General features: G+C 49.6%; 8 protein-coding genes across 8 annotated transcripts; 7 read left to right on the plus strand and 1 right to left on the minus strand.

The window, feature by feature from the left end:
• Positions 1-992: 992 nt before the first annotated feature.
• On the plus strand, positions 993-4,087 carry I303_101458 (uncharacterized protein; the record flags this gene model as incomplete). The annotated part of the gene is made up of 12 exons (XM_018405750.1): positions 993-1,253; positions 1,324-1,370; positions 1,453-1,491; positions 1,562-1,606; positions 1,665-1,724; positions 1,854-1,929; positions 1,999-2,109; positions 2,176-2,250; positions 2,304-2,432; positions 2,486-2,551; positions 2,638-2,733; positions 2,804-4,087. 12 exons carry the CDS (start codon positions 993-995, stop codon positions 4,085-4,087), a joined length of 2,289 nt encoding a protein of 762 aa, XP_018266031.1.
• Positions 4,088-4,425: 338 nt separating this feature from the next.
• Positions 4,426-5,620, plus strand: I303_101459 (uncharacterized protein; the record flags this gene model as incomplete). Its single annotated transcript, XM_065968345.1, has 5 exons — positions 4,426-4,599; positions 4,695-4,732; positions 4,816-5,152; positions 5,209-5,419; positions 5,463-5,620. 5 exons carry the CDS (start codon positions 4,426-4,428, stop codon positions 5,618-5,620), a joined length of 918 nt encoding a protein of 305 aa, XP_065824417.1.
• Positions 5,621-6,290: 670 nt separating this feature from the next.
• Positions 6,291-8,289, plus strand: I303_101460 (uncharacterized protein; the record flags this gene model as incomplete). The annotated part of the gene is made up of 7 exons (XM_065968346.1): positions 6,291-6,410; positions 6,462-6,748; positions 6,794-6,907; positions 6,962-7,012; positions 7,063-7,670; positions 7,722-8,054; positions 8,114-8,289. The coding sequence occupies 7 exons, from the start codon at positions 6,291-6,293 to the stop codon at positions 8,287-8,289; spliced, it is 1,689 nt and encodes a 562-aa protein (XP_065824418.1).
• A 398-nt stretch (positions 8,290-8,687) lies between these two features.
• On the minus strand, positions 8,688-10,886 carry I303_101461 (uncharacterized protein; the record flags this gene model as incomplete). The annotated part of the gene is made up of 6 exons (XM_018405747.1): positions 8,688-9,397; positions 9,453-9,549; positions 9,604-10,036; positions 10,089-10,203; positions 10,251-10,578; positions 10,635-10,886. The coding sequence occupies 6 exons, from the start codon at positions 10,884-10,886 to the stop codon at positions 8,688-8,690; spliced, it is 1,935 nt and encodes a 644-aa protein (XP_018266028.1).
• A 629-nt stretch (positions 10,887-11,515) lies between these two features.
• Positions 11,516-12,614, plus strand: I303_101462 (uncharacterized protein; the record flags this gene model as incomplete). Its single annotated transcript, XM_018405746.1, has 5 exons — positions 11,516-11,539; positions 11,598-11,906; positions 11,972-12,197; positions 12,261-12,314; positions 12,367-12,614. The coding sequence occupies 5 exons, from the start codon at positions 11,516-11,518 to the stop codon at positions 12,612-12,614; spliced, it is 861 nt and encodes a 286-aa protein (XP_018266027.1).
• Positions 12,615-13,730: 1,116 nt separating this feature from the next.
• I303_101463 (uncharacterized protein) lies at positions 13,731-15,719 on the plus strand (the record flags this gene model as incomplete). Its single annotated transcript, XM_018405745.1, has 6 exons — positions 13,731-13,916; positions 13,974-14,152; positions 14,221-14,580; positions 14,635-14,915; positions 14,973-15,463; positions 15,516-15,719. 6 exons carry the CDS (start codon positions 13,731-13,733, stop codon positions 15,717-15,719), a joined length of 1,701 nt encoding a protein of 566 aa, XP_018266026.1.
• Positions 15,720-16,489: 770 nt separating this feature from the next.
• I303_101464 (uncharacterized protein) lies at positions 16,490-20,051 on the plus strand (the record flags this gene model as incomplete). Its single annotated transcript, XM_065968347.1, has 19 exons — positions 16,490-16,583; positions 16,650-16,685; positions 16,756-16,828; positions 16,888-17,380; positions 17,438-17,655; positions 17,720-17,987; positions 18,046-18,068; positions 18,123-18,195; positions 18,259-18,296; positions 18,345-18,384; positions 18,438-18,457; positions 18,515-18,637; positions 18,685-18,753; positions 18,813-18,954; positions 19,008-19,151; positions 19,205-19,276; positions 19,334-19,843; positions 19,900-19,965; positions 20,016-20,051. The coding sequence occupies 19 exons, from the start codon at positions 16,490-16,492 to the stop codon at positions 20,049-20,051; spliced, it is 2,538 nt and encodes an 845-aa protein (XP_065824419.1).
• Positions 20,052-21,096: 1,045 nt separating this feature from the next.
• I303_101465 (uncharacterized protein) lies at positions 21,097-23,173 on the plus strand (the record flags this gene model as incomplete). The annotated part of the gene is made up of 12 exons (XM_065968348.1): positions 21,097-21,099; positions 21,182-21,394; positions 21,458-21,503; positions 21,565-21,644; positions 21,707-21,773; positions 21,832-21,861; positions 21,916-21,984; positions 22,041-22,263; positions 22,326-22,356; positions 22,421-22,785; positions 22,839-23,066; positions 23,125-23,173. The coding sequence occupies 12 exons, from the start codon at positions 21,097-21,099 to the stop codon at positions 23,171-23,173; spliced, it is 1,404 nt and encodes a 467-aa protein (XP_065824420.1).
• Between the last annotated feature and the right edge of the window lie 23 nt (positions 23,174-23,196).

Raw genomic sequence — 23,196 nt, forward strand, 5'->3', positions numbered from 1 at the left:
AACCCCTAACCCCTAACCCCTAACCCCTAACCCCCAACCCCCTAACCCCTAACCCCTAACCCCTAACCCCCTAACCCCCCTAACCCCTAACCCCTTTAACCCCTAACCCCTAACCCCTAACCCCTAACCCCCTAACCCCCCTAACCCCTAACCCCTAACCCCTAACCCCCTAACCCCGAGTCGGGGGTTTTCACCAAAATCGTTACCCAAAGTCCCCCGATGCAGAGTCGGTAGGATGTTTTCCCGTCCAGGAGAGCTCAAGACTGTCATCAGGAGACATGTAAGAAGCTTCATGCAACTTTACAGATCATTTGAACACCCCCCGAGACATGAGTTAGGGGGCGGCCGGAAAAAACCCCCCCCCCGGGACCACCCTGTAACCCCCTAACCCCTAAACTGAAGTACCTCGATCAATTGCCACAGACCTTAGAACTTGTTCTCCATGCAGGAGGTCTTTCCCAACCTCTAGTGGTCTCTCAGTATGTATCCAGTAGTTAGTTATATGCCTTATGCATCAGTCACTCCTTTAAGTCCGCCCCCCAAAAGCGCGCAATGGGAAGTGCCCCACCATAGCACCGTTTCCTCTGTAGCTCGTCACAAAAAGCGGCTGGAGAAAATCAAGCTACAGATCCCCGTAGCGTTTTTAAATCTCTACAAGATGCCATCGATCGTTTTTCTCAAAAGTCCCTCAGGCAGAAAACCCCCGCCCCGGGAACCCCTTGTAACCCCTAACCCCCGGGAAGAAATGCCAATACAGCTTCTCCAGCTCAACTACAAGCTATCATCGATGTCCTGGCCGGCTTTGGTTGGAACGCAGGAATCAGACGGCCGAGTTGAAAGTTTTTGTTGTACCAAAGGACCTCATTTTCAGCACCAACGCTATGACACCACCATTTCTCAACATCCCCATCAAATTCGTCTTCACAACTCTTCTTCTCATCTTTCTCACCTTCATCTCTCTCATCTCCTTCTCTTACTAAGCTATAATCATCATGTCTAGGCCTGATAAGCCCTTTTTGCCCAGGGATCGTCCCCTGTTGCCTGATGATGGTTCCCAACCGGTGTCAGAACCACCCTCTCCGCCCCAGAGACATTGGAAACCTAACGTCTCACACAGGAGTAACCAGCCAGCGGTCTCTTACTCCTTTCCCAGACCAAGCCAAGCTGTAGAGCAAACGGGTATCGTGTTTGGTACTCAACAAACCGACTTTACGTACTCGCAATTGGCAGGAGGACTTCAAGATGATTATCCGGTGAGTTCAGCTGCGTGCTCACGTCGATTGGCATTATGAGCAGTGAGCTGATTATATACACCCATGTCAGAGCCTTCCACCGTCCCTCGCTGGCACGCAGTCGACATCTGGACCCTTGTCAGCGTCACAGCACGCTGGGAACTTTCTCAGAGTGAGTTATAGGATCAGTGATTAGGTGAATCAAGCTGATGTCAAACAGCGGGTGGGAAGTATCTTCACTGGTTGTGATCGAGAGGTTGTCAGTATACCCCCTTTTTGACACCCGATCCATCCTCATAGGGTTTTACTGAGCTGACATGACGATACAGAGTCAATCGAGTAATGCTGGATCGAGTTCAAGCAGGTCAAATCAAGTGAGTTTTTTCGCTTTTGTCCGCTGCGATTGCGCTGACGAGATGTTACGTGTTTTAGTCTCAACGGGTTCAAAATCCAACTCCGTCAAACCGACAAACGCGTGATATCGCGGTTGATGTGAGTTGATTCTACTTGCATCCATTCCCAGAATACATATGACATGCTAAACCATAGATGATGAGCAGTCCTCGGCGTCAGATGAGGGGCGTCCGGCTGATGTAGCATATGCTGGAGCGGATTTGACAGCTGTCGAAGAGGAGGATGGAGAGAGGACGAAGAGGAGGTAGAGCCTGTCGAGACGACCCAATGGAAATTGCAGAATGTGAGTACGCCGATACTTCTCGAGTTTGATCTCGAGCATTTGATATGCTAAGATCACTGCCCCTGCTAGGTCGAACAGCCCATCATCCCCAACGCTAGATCGATCAATCCGTCTCGAGATCATTCGCCTTCACCATCTGCGATCGCGATCTATGAAGATCAAGATGAAACTACAAGCGAGGTAAGTCTGCCCGTGAACGATACCGCAGGCCATTCAGCAGGACATCTGGCTAATCTCCCAACACAGCAGCCTCTCCCACCAACTCGACTCCAGGCATCGCCTAAACGAAAGGCTCAGGATAGTATTGACCGAGATTCCCCGGTGAGTCGGAGATGAGTGATCAGCATAGATGACTGCTGAAAGAAGATTAATAGGACCTTGACGATCCTCTTATACCTGAAACGCAATCAGAAACTCAGACCATCGGTCGACAGTATGCTCCGACTCATGTGTCTGGTTCGGTCGTAGATGAGGGAGATACAATGTCGACTGCTGCTCCTCCGGTGAGTGCTCAGGCGTCAGTCCCGATAATGTGAAAGCTAATCCATTTTCACAGGTATCTCAGAAACGTTTCAAGGGGAAGGGGAAAGAAAGGGCAGAACCATCTGAAGGCGATGAGACCGTGAGTTGTCCTGTATATCCGCAATGGAAGCGATGTTGATGAAAGACACAGCCGACTCCTCCCAAGCCACTATCAAAGACAATCAGATCCATATCCCTCCCTCGCGAGTATTGAAAGCGACACACTCGGATGAGTCGGTAACTTTCTCGATCAAATCGCAAAGTGTCAATTTGAAACTTGGAGTGAGTGAGGGATGGACAGACCAAGCTGACAATGCAGGATGCGATACGACTTTTAGGCGGATATCCACAGGTCCCTCACTCAAACTATCGCTTCCCTGCCGGCCAGATGACTGGTCCTCCACCTCAAAGATCCATCGAAATCGACGAATCGGTGACTGAGGACGATCTTGAATTCGACGATGATCTCCCTCCTGCAGAGATACCCCCTGACGATCCACTATGGCAGGAAGAGATGAAAAAGTGGGGTGCAGAGGGAAGCTCTAGGCTTATGGTGGAGAGGATAGATTGGGCCAATAAGCAGATCAGGGCCACGGTCAAGGAGCGAAAGCAGCTGTTGAAGGAGAGAGCAGAGTGCAAGAGGGTGACCAATGCTCATGCGGAAGGGGAGAAAAAGTGTGTTGAGCGTCTGGAGAAGTCGCAAATCATGGCGGATCACCTCGTTACGCAGATCACGACTGTCGCAGATTACCAAAAAGCAGTAGAAGAACACGCGAAAGGGTTGGAGGCACAAGGAAACTACCTTAGATTGATGGCCGACAACGTCAACACCGCGCTGCGACAACTCAACCTCCCTATCATGCCTCCAATGCCTAACATCCCGCTTACGATGCGCCCTCCATTCTTAACTCCTCCTCCTACCCAACGACCTTCCTCCTCTACACCCTCGCTGGCCGGTCTTCAGCTGAATACCCCTTCCCCGATGTCCCATCCATATACCTCCCCATCTGGACTGCCGACTCCAACTCAGCTAAGCGAAATGCACGACAACGCATTCCAACTGGCACTGACAAATTCTCAACTACTTTCCGATGCGCAGTCGTCATCACAGTCAGTCGCTGCCTCCCTTCCGTCCGATACCGATGCCATGCAGATCGATCGACCGGATCCCTCGCCTGGACTTGCACCTCCTGCTCTCACCGCACACGCTGTCTCGCTCAACTTGGACTATAATTCGTACCTCACCTACATTGACAAATGCTCAAACTTCATGCTCTCGACTGACGAGAACAAGTCTTTAGCCGAAACGTACGGTTTCGCGTTTAGACATTTGAAGTCCAACGACCGTTTCATGGTGCTGCCGGAAATTAGAGCCGCTTGGCGAGCGATTGTAGGGGTGATACACGAGAAAGGGTATACGTTGGAAGCGATCACGGAGGCTACGACGCTGAGGTGGAAGAAGGGGGCGGATGGCGGAACGGAGTCGCTTGAGATGGATGTGAAGACGGCAAGGAGATTGGGAACATATCTGTTTGTCTTACGTGAGTTACAGGAAGGCTGCCGAAGTCAGGACGATATTGCGGAATATTTGGGGAGCAACGTAGATAACAGGTGGAGATCGTTCAAAAGTATGTAGGCGGTATTACACATCCATGCATCCATGTTCTCAACACTGTCTAAATATCTCCCCAAGTCCCCCAGCTACCCACGAATACCCCTCATCGACCAGACCCAGATCTCGTGGGTTCAAGCTTGGTAATCGACTTGGTATGGCTGATGCCCGATGAATGGACATATTTTTCTTACTGGAGGAGAAATATGCCGATTCAAAACGGAAGCGGACCGAGATCTCCGATGGATTCGCACGTCTGGCACATGACCTGGTGGGAATGGGGCAAAATCTCGTATATATCATCTCGAACATGGATACGCCTCTTGACTCTCTGCATCCCCTGGTAAGAAGACAAGTCCACCATGGCCACCGCTCAACTGCTTGCTCCTACACCAATTCCCGATTTCAAGTCCAAGATCGCTGGACCCCTGGTGCAGTTTCGACCATTGCACCCCACATTCGGCGCGGAGGCCGTTGCCGATTTCACGTCAATCACCCCTGAATTAGTCGCGGAAATCAAAGGAGGATTAGCCAAAGTAAGCTAAGTCGTGCGAAAATAAAAGCTGACAAAGACTAGTATGGCGTCCTGGTGTTCCGCAAAACCGGCTTGAACGATGCTAAACATGTTGAGATGTCTCATCTATTTGGAGATCTGGATGACATTGCTCCGTTCGTTGGAGGTCTGGGGCAGAAGAATCGGCTGAGCAGTGATTAGTGAGTGCCTCCCCGAACGAGTGTAACTAATCTTCCAGTCTCTTCGATGTCGGAAACGTCAATCCCGATGGGACGGTCATGCAACCAGGCGGCATGCGAGATTTGCTTCTGCGATGCAACTATCATTTTCACGCCGATTCCGCGTTCAATCCTCGTCGTGCCGGGATATCCCTCCTCTTAGCGCATGAATTACCACCCCCAGGGCTAGGGGGAGATACGGAATTTGCGGATACGCGAAGTGCATACGCTGCTCTGGACGAGGAGAGGAAGGAGGAGATCAAGGATTGGGTCGTATGCAATAGTCAACTAAATTGTAGGAGAAACGCAAACATCGACGAAAATGGGAAATTGAATCCATTATTGGACACTGATGAAGTGAGTTGCTCCGGTTCACATCATAGAATCCATCTAACGTCACTTCTGAAACTCAGTTCGACCCAATGAAACATCGCTTCGGCAAGCACAAACTGGTGCAGACACATGAACCATCGGGCAGAACGAATTTATACATCGCCGCGCACGCTCATCACGTTGAAGGAATGCCCATGGAGGAAGGGCAAAAGCAATTGCACGAGCTGCTTACGCATGCAGGGAAGCCTGAATTCACCCTCAAGGTGCAATGGAAGGATGTCGGCGATCTTGGTGAGTGATACAGTCTCGATGACGCAGCTCACGTCGCCGTTAGTCGTGTGGGATAACACCTGCACCCTACATCGCTCGGTGCCGGGTCAATACGCTGGAAAATACAAGCGAGATCTCAGAAGAACTACCGTTCACGATATGAGTACGCAAGCCTGGGGACTCAACGGAGAGGGGGCGACGTGGAGATCTGGCTTGGATTGAGGAGATTGTTGTATTACTTGTCAACCAGGGAAAGCCGTGTAGGTGAGACTAGTTTTGTATCTTTTTGGCACATCTACGCTGTGACCGTATAGTATACTCAGAAACGCGAATCATGAAATTGAGCAGACCACTTTGGTGATATACTTCTTGTTTGACTTGCCACCGATATGTCCACCAGAGACAAAATGACGGTGTTGACATCGGAGACAGGATGGTATGTAACAGCCTACGTATCCGGGCGCTGTTGCAGATCGATATTGGGGAGATGCGGATTCACATATGGCAAGCCAAGCATTAAGTTAACTTGCAGCCCTTCTTTTCCGCTTCAAGACGGTTCGATCAGGACAAAACGTTATATCCGCTTCCGCAGAGTTCCGCTTCAACTGTTACATCATCAACTTATTCCGCCCGAAGTGATCAAACGTAAGAGGCGCTCGCTAAGCCGACGGCACAGGACACCTTGTTACCGCTTCGAGTAGACCCGTGGGACTTCGCAGGAGACCCCTTGGTGAGCCCTCCTGAGTCATTCACTCCTCGTACACAAAATTTGGGCCATGCACTTGCAGATGCCGGATGCCAACTGTTTTCTGACATTGTGTGTATTCCAGTAAACCTCATCATATTGGATGTTCCTTTCTGCTTAGCAGCGTAGTTACTTATCACAGCAAAAATGCCTTCGCGATTCAATCAGACTGCGGCAACAGCCAACGATCCCAACCCTCATTGGCGAAAAGGGCCCGAAGTAGAACATGTCGAATGGCGAAATAAGAATACTCAGCCTGATCTGGCGGTAGGTCAACTTTTGAAAAAGAAACAATCAGTGCTGATCATCCCCGGACAGGATGAATCGCTAGTGCAAGCGGAAGACGAAGACAAAGTCACACCGTATCTCATCTTCCTGATACTTGTAGCGGCGCTTGGTGGATTCCTCTTTGGCTACGACACTGGGGTAGTGGGGAGTGCGCTACCTTTAGTCGGTACCGACCTGGGCGGCAAGGAGCTATCGAGCTCGGAACAAGAAATCGTGACTGCGGGAACCACTATTGGAGCTATATTCGGTGCTGCGATCCTCGGTCCACTGGCCGACCGCCTAGGTCGAAAATGGAGTTTGTTCATTGCAGACATGTTGTACGTATAGTGTCGCGGTAGCGCTCCGAGCTGACCATTATACAGCTTCACTGCTGGCGCTGTGCTTATCGCTTCGAGTTATTCTCTCGCCCAGATTATCGTTGGTCGACTTGTACTCGGCGTGGGAGTTGGTGCTGCTGCTTTGATTGCGCCGTTGTAGTAAGCATTCTCCAGACTGAGCGCTCGAAAGTACTCTTGCTGATAGGGACTCAGCATCACCGAGCTTGCTCCTACGGCTGTTCGAGGCCGTTGCATCGGGATCAAGTGAGCTTTTGTTATCCTCCACGATGAGCAACATCTGACAAATCATACAGCGCCTTCTTCATCCCTTTTGGTCAAGTGGTCTCGAGCGCAGTTGGATCTGGAGTACAAACCACAAGACACGGCTGGCGGATCCTGTTCGCGTTAGGAGTAGTGCCCTCGATAATACAACTGTCGCTGATGCACTTCCTACCGGAGTCGCCTCGAGTATTGATCCTCCGTGGTCAAGAGGAGGAAGCGGCCAAAGTCTTCGCTCAGATCTACAAGAAAGCCACACCCGAGATCCTGGACTTAAAGCTTAGCGTAGCTCGGAGTTATGTCGCTGCTACTACCTCAATGCAACGAGAACTAACCTTGTGGGAGCGATCTAAGCGGTTATGGACCCACAAACCCTATCGAAGAGCTATTATCAGCGTCAGCGGTTTACAGGTCTTCAGTCAATTGACCGGTTTCAACACCTTACTGTACTACTCCGGCACATTGTTCGGTTTGCTCGGCTTCTCCAACCCGGCCGCAGCTGGACTCATCCCGTCTGGCATCAACGCTGTCATGGTATTCATCGGAATGTCAATAGTGGACAAAGTAGGAAGAAGGCGTTTAGTTCTGATATTCGCGCCGGTCATGATGGCTGGGTTGGTATGGGCTTCCGTTGCTGCTTGGTGTGAGTTCACAGATGATTCCGATACTATCAAAAACTAATGTCCTTTGCCAGACATGACTGAGGACACGGATCACCGACTGCTCACCGGCTACGACTACGATCACACCATCGCTGGTCTGCTTATCGGCGGTATCGTCCTTTTTGTCATTGGATATGGAATGAGTTACAGTTATCTCGGTTGGTATCAATCAGAGTTCCTAGCTTTGGAGATTCGAGCTTCGGGATCTGGGATCTCCACGGTGTCTGTGTGGATCGCCAACCTGGTGGTATCGGTTTCGTACCTATCCGAGCTGGAAAATATAACCCCCACTGGGACATTCTGTCTGTATCTCGGCTTCAGTGTGATCGGCTACATCTTCGTCTACTTTTGCTATCCTGAGTCGAGTGAGTCATCTTGCGTTACATCGATAGCCACTCTGCTGATACGGGTCCACGCCTTGTAGAGGGTATTTCAGTCGACGAGATCTCCAAGCTATTTACGAACGACTTTGGCGTTCGCAAATCGGAGGAAATGAGAGCCGGACAACTCGCTCGATCCAAGCGAGTGCATGAGCAAGGTGCAGGTAAAAGGTCAGAATCGACCAGCAAGCAAGGGGAAGTGATCACTACAGAGGTTTGAGCGGGAAGGTACTAGATTACATAGATACAACATAGACGCGGATGCATTGTGTGGATTGCCCCATAGCAGACCTCTGGCTAGCTCAATATAGTCAAGCAGGCTTTACTACTATATCCGCGATTTCCCTCAGATCCTCGTAGATCAGCACAGGACAGGTGGAAACATTCAACCTGGACAATATGTTGTGTCAATTCTAATAGCCATGCAGCCATGACAACTCGAACGCATGATACCGGTATCTTTAGTGAGGTACAAGGATCACTCTGCAATTGTAGATGCCAACACTCTCATGCTGAAAACCCGCGATAGATTTTTATCATCGTTCAACTGTCATATACATGCTAATGAAGTGTCCCTAAATACTGCTGAAAAACCTCTATCTCATTGTAATCCCCCATCTACACAGTGTCTTCGACTACAGGAGGATGGCCATTAACTCCGTTGATAGCCTTGAAGACCGTAGAATCGCTTATATCACCGTCCGCCTTCTGCTTGGCGTAAGTATATCGTTCCCCAAATAAGCCTTCCTTCTGCGCTAATATCTGAAGAGCCAAGGTCTTCGAAGACAATCTACAAGCGGAAAGATTACCAACGAGGAAGAACAGATTTGGGATGTTCGACTCTCGAGAGACACCTCGGATTTCACCTTCTTCGTCAAGACCCCATACAGGGTTGAAAGTCTCCGCGTATTGCTCGCCGACGGTCGCTCGGATTGTGTCAGGGAAACCGGTGTAGCCGGTAGCGAAGACGACCACATCGAAGTGTTCTTTTGAACCGTCCTTGAAGGTGATCTCAGATTTAGGATCGAACGAAGCGATTTCACCTTGCTTAACCTTGATGTCACCGCTGATGATCATCTCAGAGCCACCGGTAGAGAAGTAGTATCCACCAGCTTTTTCCAAAGCCATCATGAGGAATCCGGCGTTCTCAGGACCCAGCCAAGCATTGAAACCAGCCTTCTTTAGGCCGTCAAGCATGTCTTTGTCTTGCTCGGCGAGCTGTGGTATCAGTCGTTTATGGTATAATTTGGCAATAATCTTTGGGTTGCTCTCGGCGATTCGATCGGCGATGTCGGTAGGAGGGCCATGAGGACCGTACAGACCAGACACTGAGGGGGTTCTGTCAGCTCATGCCAGTGACATTGAAGACTGCATCAGGCTTACCAAGCGTGGCCATCCCCTTGTCGACTGACATGACGTAGGTTGGAGATCGTTGAAGCATGGTGACATCGGCACCGTTCTTGGCAAAGTCGACACATAACTGGAATACCAAGCTGTCAGCGTGAAGCTCTCAATTTAGCATCCCAACACTCACATCATGCGCCGATGTACAAGCCCCTACTACCAAAGCCTTCTTGCCCGTCCAGTCTGACCCAGAGGTGTGCTTGCTGGAGTGGACCACTCGTCCAGCCCATTCGTTCTGTCCGGGGAAAGGAGCAGGCATTTTCGGTTTACCACCGCCAAGACCAGTCGCTAAGACAATGTGGCCGACAGAGAACTCCCTTGTTTCCTGTTTCCCGCTAATGTGAGTTCGGTTGATGGAGACATCCCATCGCTTAGTCTTTTCATTGAATTTCGTTCGTTTAGGGTCGAGTGAAGCTTGCGTCCAGACGTTGATCTCCAGAACATCAACGTATGACTCTAGGAAGTTTGCCAGTTTACCAGCCGGTGTGAAGATCGGCCAATTTTCGGGGAATGGGTAGAAGGGAAGATGGTTTGCATAGACCGGATCGTGTAAGGAGAGTGATCTGCTCGAGAAGGTCAAGATGCATGCTACACGGGACGTTGAGTGACACTCACCGATACCTCAGTCTCCAATTGTCTCCCACCCGCTTATACGTGTCTATCACCAAGTTGGATACACCAAGTGTGTTCAACTGCGCAGCCGCAGCCAGTCCATTATGACCACCACCGACTACAATAATGTCAACGAAGATTTCTGGTTACATTAAGCAGACTCACCTATGAGAACGTCAGGATTGGAGTCTTTGAATTCCCTAGCTCTGTCTAATTGCTCATCGTACGACAAACTGGCATTGTGCGTCCCTCTAGCCCTGTTCGCTCCAACTTTCTGGGTGTGGCCATGTATACCTTCTAACAAAGTAAAAACAGTGAAAGCTTTCCACTGCTTATCCTCGTAAACCAGGGCAGCGATACCATAGGCTGGTCCGGTCTCAGTCTGGAAGTCGAAATGAACGGAAACGAAGGTGACGTCGGGGAAGGGATGTTCGACTGAGGGTTCTTTTACGGCGAAGGTGAAATCGTGTGCTTTGACCAATGGAAAACGAGCCTATGACATGGTTAGCACACCAGTATCGGCATAATCAGTAAAGTCAAATGACTCACTTTGGCTGCCTTGGCGATATTTCCAGACCGAATGGACCTATAGTCATTGGTAAAGGCAAGGATGTCACGCCAGAATCCGTTCTTTACGAAGAGAGACGCAAAAAGATCCCCGTCATTGGTGATAGCCGCTCGTTCTATTTGAGACAGCCAATGCTGAGCGATCGTGTGAACTTGGTGAGACACGTCCTCATCGGGTCGGAACCCTTGGTCATGGTTTGGAAGATCGGCTGGGAGGGTCAAGTAGGTAGCCATTTTGCTATTTCTATGAGGAGGGTGTGTGTTTGAGAAGCTGAGGGAGGACTGTCGGAACCCTGTCGAAACATGGTGAATTTATGTATCAGAAGTTCGCTGGCTCAAAGGTGAAAAAGTGTAGGCCGCTTCGAGCTTCAGCTTCACGCAGCTAGTGCAGGATCGGACCGATGATTGACAGTGATGTGTGTCCGTGATGCGTCGCTACGGTGTAGACGCTGCTTTGGGTTGACCAGAGCCATTGGTGGTAGAGAGGAAGCGCGTCCCGAAGACGTGACCATAGCTGTTAAATCCGCTTCCCATCCCTCTAATCACTACGGAGGCGGAGTTGAAGTCGATTATGTAAACCACTTCTCGACTGCTGATACGAAAAGTCAGTCGCCTACGAACAGAACTAACATGATTTTCATTTCCACTTCAGCTGGATTTGATTTATGTTCGTCTCCGCTCCCCTTTACTTCGGTCCGAAAGATGCGTGACAGTCATCTGTGCCCTGACGCAGCATGTGAACTGATCCATCTTATATATGGAACGGCCTCGAAGACATGTCAAGAAATTCAGACAATCTGACGCAAATTCATTCTACACTCTTTGCCCTCTATCCGCCATAAAGCCAACTTTGTCGAAACAGCATGAAGATCTCCGGAAACACGTTTGTAGGTCAAGTTCTCCCTCTAACACGCTGGAATCTGTCTAATCAAAATTGGTAACAAGGTCATCACCGGTGGAACCGGTGGAATCGGTGGAGCTACTGCCAAATCCCTTACTTCTCAAGGCGCGTCAGTCGCTCTTTTCGACATCATCCCAGAGGACAAGGGCCAAGCTTTTGCGAACGAGCTAGGTGTCGGAGAGAAAGCCAAGTACTATAAGGTGGACATCACCAACTCAGATGCCGTCAAGGCTGCTGTGGAGGATGTAGTCACAAGCTTAGGGAATTTGAAGGGAGCTGTCCATTGCGCAGGAGTAGCAATAAAAAGAGAATGGACAAACGACATCGCAGAATCGATTCCAAATTTCAAGAAGGTGAGTTATTAGGCTGAGATCATCCTCTCTTCGAGCCTACTATGACTGACTCACGACTTGCACAGATGCTTGACATCAACGTGACTGGTACCTTCATTGTCAACGCCCATGTCGCCGATGCGATCAACAAACCCTTGAATCATCCCGACGGGTCAGATAAACACGCTCCCTTCTGGACCAGCAACGAAGAAAGAGGTGTCATTGTCAACTTTGCTTCAGCCGCTGCTAATCCTTATGCGCGAGTGCTGTCGTACGGTCCCACAAAGACCGCGGTTGTTGGTATCACCAAATGTAAGCGTGCAAAAGAGATCTTGTGATCCTCAGCGGCTTGAGCTGACCCCTCTCCTGATATAGCATTCTCTGACTTTTTGGGTCCTTCCGGTATCCGAGTGGTCTCGATCTCCCCTTGTGAGTAACGACATGCAAGTGGTAAGAGCAAGCACTCATCCGGTCTTTACAGCCATCGTTGTGTCTGCTATGACCGCCAACTTCTCCACGTACTTCTCCGACGACCTCTTGAAGACTGCGACTTTCCCGCGGGTGCCCCTCACGGCCGATCAAATTACTCCTACCATACAGTACATCATCGAGAATGTTGGAGTTAACGGTATAGATATTCCCGTGGATGGAGGGTGGAGATTGGTTTCATTAAAGGCTGGTATTGAAGGTGGGAAAGACCCTCGAGAACTCGCGCCAGGTCTAGAGTAGGACTCGCAGACCATTTCGTTCACTCAGTGTATGCATCTATGTCAAGCAGTATTGCCTTGTTCTGCATCGTATAAAATCACCCTTTCAGGCTACAAAATTGTCTCACATAGCTCGATACTTCTGTTTGTACCGAATCAACTGCTGGCTGAGTCTTCCGGTTGGGCCAATGAAAAGTACACTCAACGCGCTTTTGGTGATGCTCAGCCAAGCGTCCTCAAAAGTACTACTTCCAAGCGTGTTCATGACTCTGGCGCATCTCGCTGTACCAGTTTCATCAGGATCATTACTTTGACCTCATTGTAACATTCATTTTACTTCCGTGCTCATCCCATGGAAATGAGCGCAAGATTTGATAGATTACAAAAAGAGATGGAGAGTCGACGTGGGTCGAAATCTGCTTCCAGCGCTGATGAATTAGACCCAGGCATCCTCAGCGGCCTTAGAGACTCCACCGGAGTCCACCGTCATGAAACGGGCGGGTAAAGGCTGCTTTTCACCTGTCGCCGAAACGGATTCTCAATGGCAACCGGGAATCCGCGGCACATGGAGATGCATCCTCCAGTGAACGGCTCACTACGGCAAGACATAAGTCTCTGGTCGAACTGTCAAGCAAGGCAGGCATTGTGCGCTTGCAAAAGTGTACATAGCGTAAGGATCGCAAATCCCTCAGCAAGGGTTGCAAGCGAGATGGACCGGCTTGACCTTAGCCGATTCTTGAAGCGGAGTTGTCAATCACCGCTTTCCTGTATCCGCTACAGCGATGACGATATTCAGTTGCCGGAATGCTGTCACCAAAGGCACAAATCCGCTTTGATTCTCGCTGCATCACGCGTCTACTCGAGTTGCGACAAGGTAGGTAAGCTGGGGCCAAGACTCTCGTTCACTGGGACCCCGATTCACGTTCTGGGGCTGACGTGCGACTCAGGGTATGACCGTTGTTTCCCGCATGATATGTCTCACACCGTCTGCGGTTGTGTGTCGAAAGTGGAATTTCACAGGTATATATATAGCGTCTTGAGGTGACAGGGAGCTTCTCTTCCTCAATCTCGTTCACAACGACACAAAGCGAGCGCATTCTGAACTTGTAGATACAGACCTCATACGATCACTGGAACAATGTCTGAAGAGAAGAACTACGGTATCGAAGCCTATACTCCCCCAAGACCTGATTTAGGAGCGCGAACTGCTAGTCAGCTCGAAAAAGCCACGATCTCCCATGTAGAACACACGGGACCCCTTAATCGAAACGACCCTGCCGCGCTTCACGATGATACACTTATGGTGGGCGAGCGAGGAGAGAAGGTTGGTATTTGACTTGACGCATGAACAATGCTCAATAGCTGACTTCATTGATCACAGTTGACATCCTTCGTCTTGATGCTCTCATTTGTCGCGGCTGTATCTGGGTTCTGTTTCGGTTACGACACTGGAGTCATCTCCGCCGCTTTGGTCTCCATCAAAGACGATTTTGGACACATCCTTGCTGATCAAGAGAAAGAATGGATCTCTACCGCCACTTCCTGTGGTGCACTTTTCGGGTAAGTGTGCGACGTATGGCGTCACTTTTAGTATTGTAGCATTCACTGAACTTTACGATGTCACCCAGGGCGCTCATGTCAGGCTCTCTGGCGGACAAGATCGGTCGAAAATGGGTATTAGCCATTGGTGATGTTTGGTTCACAATCGGTGCAATCATCATTTGCGCATCATTTTCGGTTCCTCAAATGATTGTTGGACGAGCGGTTCTCGGTCTAGGAGTTGGTACTGCGGCTGCAATCGCGCCTCTCTACATTGCCGAAGTGGCTCCAACCCGATTTAGAGGTGCTTTGGTCACTATACAATCTCTTGCGATCACCGGTGGTCAGTTCGTGTCCTACTGCATCGGTATCCCTCTCACAGGCCATAATGGTTGGAGGATTCAATTCGCTATTGGTATAGCTCCTGCGCTTGTCCAGGCTGCCGCTGTGTAAGTTGGCTGCCATACAGAGACTCCTGAATCGCACTGATATCCTTATGACAGTCATTACATGCCTGAGTCGCCCCGATACGATCTTTTGCGAGGACGGCGAGAAGCTGCCTTAGCTACCATTCAACGATCATACAGAGGAATGTCCGAAGACTACATCGCAGTCAAATTCGCTGCACTTGAAGAGGTGGTCGGTCTGTCGTCTGAGTTCACCAGACAATATAACCTCAAAGCCCGATTGAGACTGTTAGTAACCGAAGGCAAATACAGGAAGCCAGCTATCACTGCGCTTGGTATTGGAATTTTCCAACAGCTCTGTGGTTTCAATTCCCTGAGTAAGCCCATTTCAATTCCGTTCATACAGGTGGATGCTGATCATTCCACCTTTTCAGTGTATTACGCCGCTACGATTTTCAGCATGGCTGGTTTTGACAACCCGACCGCTGTCGGTCTCATCGTCTCCGGAACCAACTGGTTCTTCACGTTTGTCGCTATGTTCCTACTCGACCGAGTCGGTAAACGAAGAATATTGCTCTCCACTTACCCTGGTATGATTGCTGGTCTGGCGCTTGCTTCGGTTGCTTTCTGGAAGATGACTGGCGAGACCGGACATCGATTGGTCGAAGGAGCTGTGTACCCTCAACAATGGTCTAATATGATGTTGGGAATGATGGTGGTTTTCATCGCCTTCTACGCTACCGGGTCCGGAAATATCACGTGGACTGTTGGAGAGGTTTTCCCACTTGAAATGAGAGGTATTGGATCCTCGGTCTTGGCTGGTGGTGTATGGGCTGCCAACATTCTCATCTCGGCGACTTTCTTGACCCTCATGAACGCTATCGGTCCTACCCCTACATTCGCCCTATATGCTGGGATCTGTCTTGTAAGTCGAGCATCTTCTCTTATATCACTCGCAGCTGACGAACCACGGACAGGCCGGTCTCATCTTCATATACTTCTGCTATCCCGAGCCTTCTGGATTGTCTCTTGAAGAGATTCAGATCATTTACAACTATGGCTTTGGCGTCGCCAAGTCTCGAGAAATCAGAAACGAACACAAGCTCAGACAGAGAGCGCGACAAGATGCTCCAATGGGCGTCACCGCTACCGGTTCGGACGATCAATTGGGCAAAGTGTAAAATGGACGTCATTGATCGACATCTAGCGCAACAATGAAGCTCCCGGTTGCACACGTGCATCCCGAAAAAGGAGACGACATGACTGAAGGTACATAGTGACAGGCTTGAAGTAAAATATGGATTGTTTATTGCTTCGTATTTGCCTTGGAAATGCATTTGTTTTTTCACTGTTTCGTGGGCTCTAGAAAGTGTCCACCACATTGGCGCATTTTCATGTAGAATCGGCGGAGCTTGCGAAGAAAGACAAAACCCGTCACACATTGAGATCGAATCGGTTCACTCATGAAGCTGTTTGATAGCGTCCAGAAATCATCACGGTCTCTACGGCAATTCCTTTCCCGCTTAACTCGCCTGCATACGTGTCATTGGGTGAGTGACCACCGAGGGTGAGGGTGAAATGTACGTTTATATCTTTGATGCGCCAGTCCTCAATGGGGCGGTCGAACATACAAGCAATTATGGGTTAAATTCCTTTCCGCCATCTGCCAAGTTCTCGATTCTCTCCATGGTAGCAGCCTCGGAACAATGCGAAAACTTGGAGACCGTTATAAGGTGGATTGAGGACCGCCAATGTAGCGGGGTTAAGTACACCTGGAAGCGGATTTAGCAAGCCGGCGGCGGCAAAGCGGGATTATCATGTTATCGAGGAACATGTGATCCCCCTGGGCTGTCACCTTCGAAAATTCCCTCTGTATACTACGAAAATGCAAGCATTGATCTGACAGATACTCGTTCCGTTCTACATCTCCGCGTTCTGTTGCATAGTCCAAATGTCTGACTCGTCAAATCAGCTTACGAACGGTGAAGATTCTGCCCGGAATCCTCCCAGGAAACGAAAGCGGAGGTCCCACTTGAATTGTGCAGGTATGCCGTCATCTTCACCCTGTCAAGAAACAGTCGACCCGAACTGATAAATGTCCATACGTATAGAATGTAGACGACTCAAGTTGAAATGTGACCGGACGGGTATGTAACGATGCTGAATCACGGAGAAGTGGTCTTAGGTATGAACTGAATTCGGGACCATGCCGTCCAGTGCCGTGCGAGAACTGTGTAAAGAGGGCTTGTCAGCATCTTTGTCCAGATGGAGCGAGGAAAGGACCTAGGAGGTGGGTTGCACTAGCTAAGCTATGTCTGCCAGGAGATCTCGCCCTGACACAATTGGTAGCGAGAAGAAGAAAGCAAAGCTAGCCGCTGCGCAGCAGTCGGAATCTGGCACACAAGCGGGATCAAGCTCATCATCGCTACCGCCCACTTCGTCTGCACAGCCCAATCATGATCAGGAACCTGCAGCTCCTCGCCTTGTGGAGACTACAGCCCCTTCGGACGTCGACACATCCCTCATTGACTCAGCCAACATCGATCCAAACTCAGAGACAGTAACAGACATAGCCCCGGTCAACCCTACCATTTCGCCTGCCAACACTGCATTCTCGCATCCTTTCCACTATCCCGTCGAGGATGCCTTCCAAGATTGGATACAACCCCTTCCACAAGCCCTACCTCAGCCATCTTCTAGCCATCTGCCCACCCATACAGTCAGATTCGAAGACAGCCATACATCTCCCGCTGAAGAGCAGAGTCACGGCACGCTAGTGATATCACATACAGGAAGTTCCAAATACCTAGGCCCATCCGCAGCGAGCGAATGGCTGAAAGATGTACGTAGCAGTCTACACGTTTGATGAAAGAGATTCTCATCTATATCTGATTTACAGGCTGAAGTTCTGGAGGGGAACGAGACACCGGGATTTTCGCGCGCAGCTTCTCCTACCGTCCCGTCATCCGTACCGCAAACTCGTAGTCACCTTGGGTTCCCCTTCTCTGGGCGAGGCGCTTCTGCCGTCCCATCCTTCAATTCCCTGACTTCCTCCTTGCCAGCTTTTGAAGAAGCCGAGGCTTTGATCGATTCTTATTACCGATACTTTGGCTGGTCGTAAGTTTTCCAGCTTTGAATTTTCGAAACTTCACGTCCAAATACTGATCTCCGTCGTTGTCAGCTATGAGATAGTGTCTCGCAGCAGTGTCAGAAAGATCATTCAAGACGTGTTCAGCTATCTAGAAGCCAGCGGAGAAGAGCATCGTCGCTCAAGGATACATGTTCAGCAATTGGGTCTCTTGTTCATCGTTTTAGCGATGGGAGCTCTGCACAATCTGGAGTTGCGGCCAGATGATACTTCCGCTGAGGAATACATGCTCTGCGCTGAGGATTGTCTGACAAAAGGCCATTTCATGACCAACAATACTGTTGCTGGAGTGCAAACGCTGGTGAGTGATGGTGCACCCGAGATTACGAGTGACAGCTGGCTCATAAAAATTTTTGTAGATTATAATGGCTCACTTTCATTTGTGAGTTGCTAAATGGAATCACACCGAGAGCACGCGGTTGATTGGAAAATGCAGGGAGACAGACAAGGGCAGAAATGGAGATTCTGCGTGGACTCTGTGGGGGCTAGCGATGCGTATCATACAAGCTGTAAGTGCATGTCGAGCCGGTGTGACGCTGAGGATCTAGATGGGCCTTCATCGGGATGGAGAGAAATGGAACTTGCCTACAGAAGTAGTGGAAGAAAGGCGGTGAGTCTAGATCTCGGGGTAGGAGGATGGTAGCTAACTCTCTTTCAGACGGATATTCTGGGAAAGCCATTCGGCAGAGATTTTTCAGGTGAGCAGAGTGTGTTACCCTTTCCCATAAAAGTGGAGCTGAATCATTTTCAGGCCAACTGCTTCTCCCGCCCGTAAGTTGACGCTCGCCAAAAAGTGTAGCATGGATATAGAATTGACAACCTTGGTAGATATGCTATTCCTGCCGAATTCATCGATACGAGATTCCCGGCCGACAAACCTTCAGTGAGCAACACATCATCACTGATCAGTTATCATACCAAGAAATTCGAGTTGGCGCAAATAGCGAAATCGTGAGCATAGGCATTGTAGCTTCTTGTGAGCTGATCTTGGTCGCCAGTGTTCTACAGACAGTGCTGAACACGACCGGACCTGCTTATCAGACCATCACCGATCTTTACGAGACCTTGTGAGTAACAATTGCCCCTGCAAGCATAAGTTCTCCTTTCCTTGACGTAGTACTGTCAGACGAGCTTTTGAGAGATCCATACCCTTCCATCTGCGATGTCGGACCGCTCTTCTAGCTCTGCCATCCCTGTACTCCGATGCCAAAATGGCGGAGGCTGAAAGCCCAGAGGTGAACAAGCGTGATCTAAGACGGACATTTGAGGTAAGTCATATTTGAATGGCATGAAGGACGTCCCACTGAACGACGACATCCAGCAATTCTCCCTGTCAATGATCGTTTCGGAGACCATCGTCAACCTCAATCGTCCTTACTTCATGCGAGCATTAATCGAGTGTCCCATTGATCCTTTGCGGACGATGTACGGACAAGCGTATCTATCAGTGGTCGAGCGAAGTAATGTCAGTTGATCGCGTTTCGCGTGCAGACTTACACTAAACCTGAGGTGAAACAGGTCATTATCCAGATTGTTTGTGGTTTATACGCTCTGCATCCCAGTGTTGCAGCTCGTCATTGGTGGTGCTGGGTGAGTTCCGCTCTAATGAGAACAACTCCAGGGCTTCACAGCTAAGTGTGAACGCAGTACCACGCCTTCAATTCCGCCGTATGCCTTGGCACCCTCATTCTCATGAGTCCGCAGAACGAGCTTGTACCAATCGCCCTCGGTGCAATGGGCCAAGCTATAGGTATCTACACAGACACGGTGCACAGTCGCGCCGCTCCGCGTTTAGTTCAAAACCTACGATGGCTTCTGCGTTTACGACAACGAGCAATGGACCGTATTGAGCTTTCCCGGCAGCAACCTCAAGGTACTCAGGATCCCGACAGCGACACAGAAACGGACGCGGGTCTTCTAGGTTGGCGGACTCGTTTCATCGAGAGAGTGGGACAGGGCAGTCAGAAAGCTACGTCGATATCGACCAGATCGCCGGCAGCAACGGGCTTGACGCCCACAGGTGACATAGAAGGTGTCATCAAGTCGATACCACAGGCCATCCAGCAGCACATCGCGTCGGATCTTCCGGAACTAGCCCCACCGACTGGGTCAAGTTCGGATTCTCCGCCTGTCCAGATGAATAGCACAGATCAATTGGTTAGTCCCGTGTCCGTGGCCTTGTTGGTGAGAGGGTTATGTTGATTCTTGTTCAGCTGCACCAATTTTGGGATCCCATGATGCTCACTCAGGATCTGAACGATGTAGTTGGATCTTCGATGGTGAGTCATGGCATATGCATGATCACGTGTGATAGCTGATGTCGCAACAGAGCTGGTGGGATGTTTTGTCTCAACCGCCGCCATGACCCACTCTACACCCGCTTAACATATGACTTATGCAGTGGACAATTACGTGCATAGCATATGTAAGGCAGATTGTTGCCTCGTTCGCTGTGCCGTTCGCAATCAGATTTACGGGAGATCGTCATGGGCATGCTGGTCAGATGCATCGAGTACATCATTCATATGACCAATCACCGACTGCGGGGATCTGTTCTTTCGGCTTGACCGAAAAGTTAAAAGCGGGTGGTTTCGATCACGCCGTTCAGGGCCGCATCGAGCGTCAATTGCGTTTTGCAAATTTGACATGAGCCTGCCAATGTTCCTGCACTCTCGATAAAGTAGTAGGTGAAGAACACGCAGCCAATGCATGCATCACGTAGCATCACGCAGAATCCGCCTGAATTCCAGATAAATGGGACTGACGCCATGCAACGCAATGCAGATCATTCCCAAAGGTTTAAGCCAAAATCCGCATTTCCTTACCTCGTCGCAGAGCTCAGGGTGGAGTGACGTACATGGTCTATGAAGCTATTTCTTACCGTTTCCGCCTTTCGCCAAGACAGCCTATCTACCCCCACATGGATAACCCTGTTCCGAGGAATGAAGCGTCTTTACCGTTGTATCAACGCCGGCGTCACAGCAGAGAAACACAAACAATTAGCAACCTTTCGACATATCACGACATAGGTTTCTGACAAGACTTTTTTGGTTATTTTCGATGCATCAATCGACAGTCAAGGATCTCAACTTGCAGTAGAACGGATATGAGAGGTGTGTTGATTGTACCTGAGGAATCTGAGGAATGGCTGCAGGCATAACACGGGAGGGAAGGAAGATCGAAATTTGCACAGGATATGATGCATGACCGAACAATAACAGACTCCTCGATATCGCACTAAAAGTGCAAAAAAGCATCATGGAAAAACAAGGTGACATCTACCTTGTATGTATATGTATATATACTCGACGCTCCACTTTTCTTGCCTCTTTCCTATCGATTCACCGACCTTCTCTTCCCTTCCCAATATACAGGTACAGCAGTGACCTTTTGGATACGATCAGCCCAAGATGGTGAGCAGCTGGCAACTTCCTTATCATCCTTCAGCGAAGCCAGACCTCGGAACTTCGAAGCTGATATCGGTCTTCCGAACAGCACGCCGATCAAACCGTTATAGATCCTGAGACCAAACAGGCTCAACATGATAAAGTGGATGTAGATGCTTTCACTGCATTAGCAATCGAGGAGCAAGACCACGACATCAAGTATAGAACCCTCAGTTGGCAAAAAGCGACTCTCTTGTTGTTTGGAGAATATGTCTGTTTGGCTATTCTTGCCTTAGCTTGGAGTTGGAGCGTCCTGGGATGGGTGAGCAATTGCCCCTTTCTCATAGCGTAGTCTCGCCTTTTTCAACTGATTATCTTCATTCAGGTGTGCGGTTTCTTCATCACATTTGGACTCGGTATCGTCACCTGGTGTAAGTTTTTTGCATCAGAAATTGATGAGGTCCTCCCGCTTACAAAACTTTGACTATTCAGATACAAGTTACATCCTCTGGCAATTCTGCATGAAACATCCTGAAGCTCGAGATATCTGTGACATTGCTGCTATCCTCTTCGCAAGTATTAGCTCTTCTCTGCCTATCAACCGCTCAACTGCTTACGTCCCTGACCCATTTAGCCTTCCATTCCAAGAATCGCCTTTGAACTTACTGGTCTGATGCTTTTGTTGAACAACATCTTTTTGAGTAAGTGATTATCTTTCTCCGCAATAGCAGATCGAGGGGCTAAACTGATTCTTCACAGTCGGTTTCCACGTTTTCACCGGAGCGAAGAGTGAGTAGTAGTGCAGCAAATTCATGTTGTTACCTCAGCTGACTGCGATCTCAGTCTTCAACACCCTCAGTGACAGTTCCATCTGTACCGTCGGATTCCAAGCTGTCACCGCTATCATCGGTGGTAAGTCGATCATGTATCTAACCGGTCTGAATGCTCACCAACCACTTCTGTTGCAGTCATCGTATCACTCCCTAGAACCCTCAACCATGTTTCCATCATGTCTGTTGTTTCCGCTATCGCAATGGGTATCGCTATCATCCTCTCAATGGTGTATGCCGGTATTGAAGACCACCCTTTCTACGGATACGGCGGTAATTACCCAGAGCTTGGTGAGGTCAAGACAAGTATTGGATTACCAGGAGCACCAGGCTTTGTCGCTGGGACCAATGCCGTGTTGAAGTGAGTCATGGCCATCAATCTTTGCGGCGTAACTTCACTATGTTTACTTACATCCGTTGCAGCATCACCTTCCTCTGGATCGGTCAAATTTTGGTGAGTGCTCTTCCGTGAATGATTTCCCCCCGGCCTGATAGCTAAGCTTTTCATTCGCTTTCAGTACCCCTCCTTCATCGCCGAGATGAAACGACCCCAGGATTTCCCCAAGGCTCTCGCCAGTTTGACTGGTCTTCAACTTATCCTCTTCTCCGTTACCGCCGCCGTTGGATACTACTACAACGGTCAATACGCTACAGCACCCATCATTGGATCCCTCTCTGAACCTTGGGCCAAGAAGTCGGCCTTTGCTTTCGTTCTTATCCCCACCGTCGTCATCGGAACCATCTACGGTAACATCGCTGCTAAATACATCTTCAAGCGGATCTTGGGTAACAGTAGACATGCACACTCTCACAGTGTCGTTGGGTGGGGTACCTGGATTGCCATTGACATCTTCATTTGGACCGTTGGTTTCATCCTCGGAAAGTGAGTGTTCAGTATGCTTCGCTCGCATGATCAGCAACTTACCCCCCGTACAGCATCATTCCAAGTATGGGAGATTTCCTCGGCATCATGTCCGCCGCTTTCGACTCCTTCTTTGGTTTCATCTTCTGGGCCGTCGCGTACTGGCACCTCAACAAGAACCGTCTTTGGGCCGACTGGAAGATGACCACGATGAGTATCATCAATATCATCATTTTCTTCCTCGGACTCTTCATGCTTGGTCCCGGTCTATACACCAGTGTTGATGCTATCGTCACCGACTAGTAAGTGTGTCGGTCAGTCTTCCATTGTTCATACGCTGACTGGTACATTCTTTCGTAGCGCTGGCTCGGTCAAGAAGCCTTTCTCCTGTGCTTCTAATGCTCTATAAACAACAATCCCATTGGTCAAACC

Source organism: Kwoniella dejecticola, chromosome 2 (assembly GCF_000512565.2).
Source record: "Kwoniella dejecticola CBS 10117 chromosome 2, complete sequence".
NCBI lineage: Eukaryota > Fungi > Basidiomycota > Tremellomycetes > Tremellales > Cryptococcaceae > Kwoniella > Kwoniella dejecticola.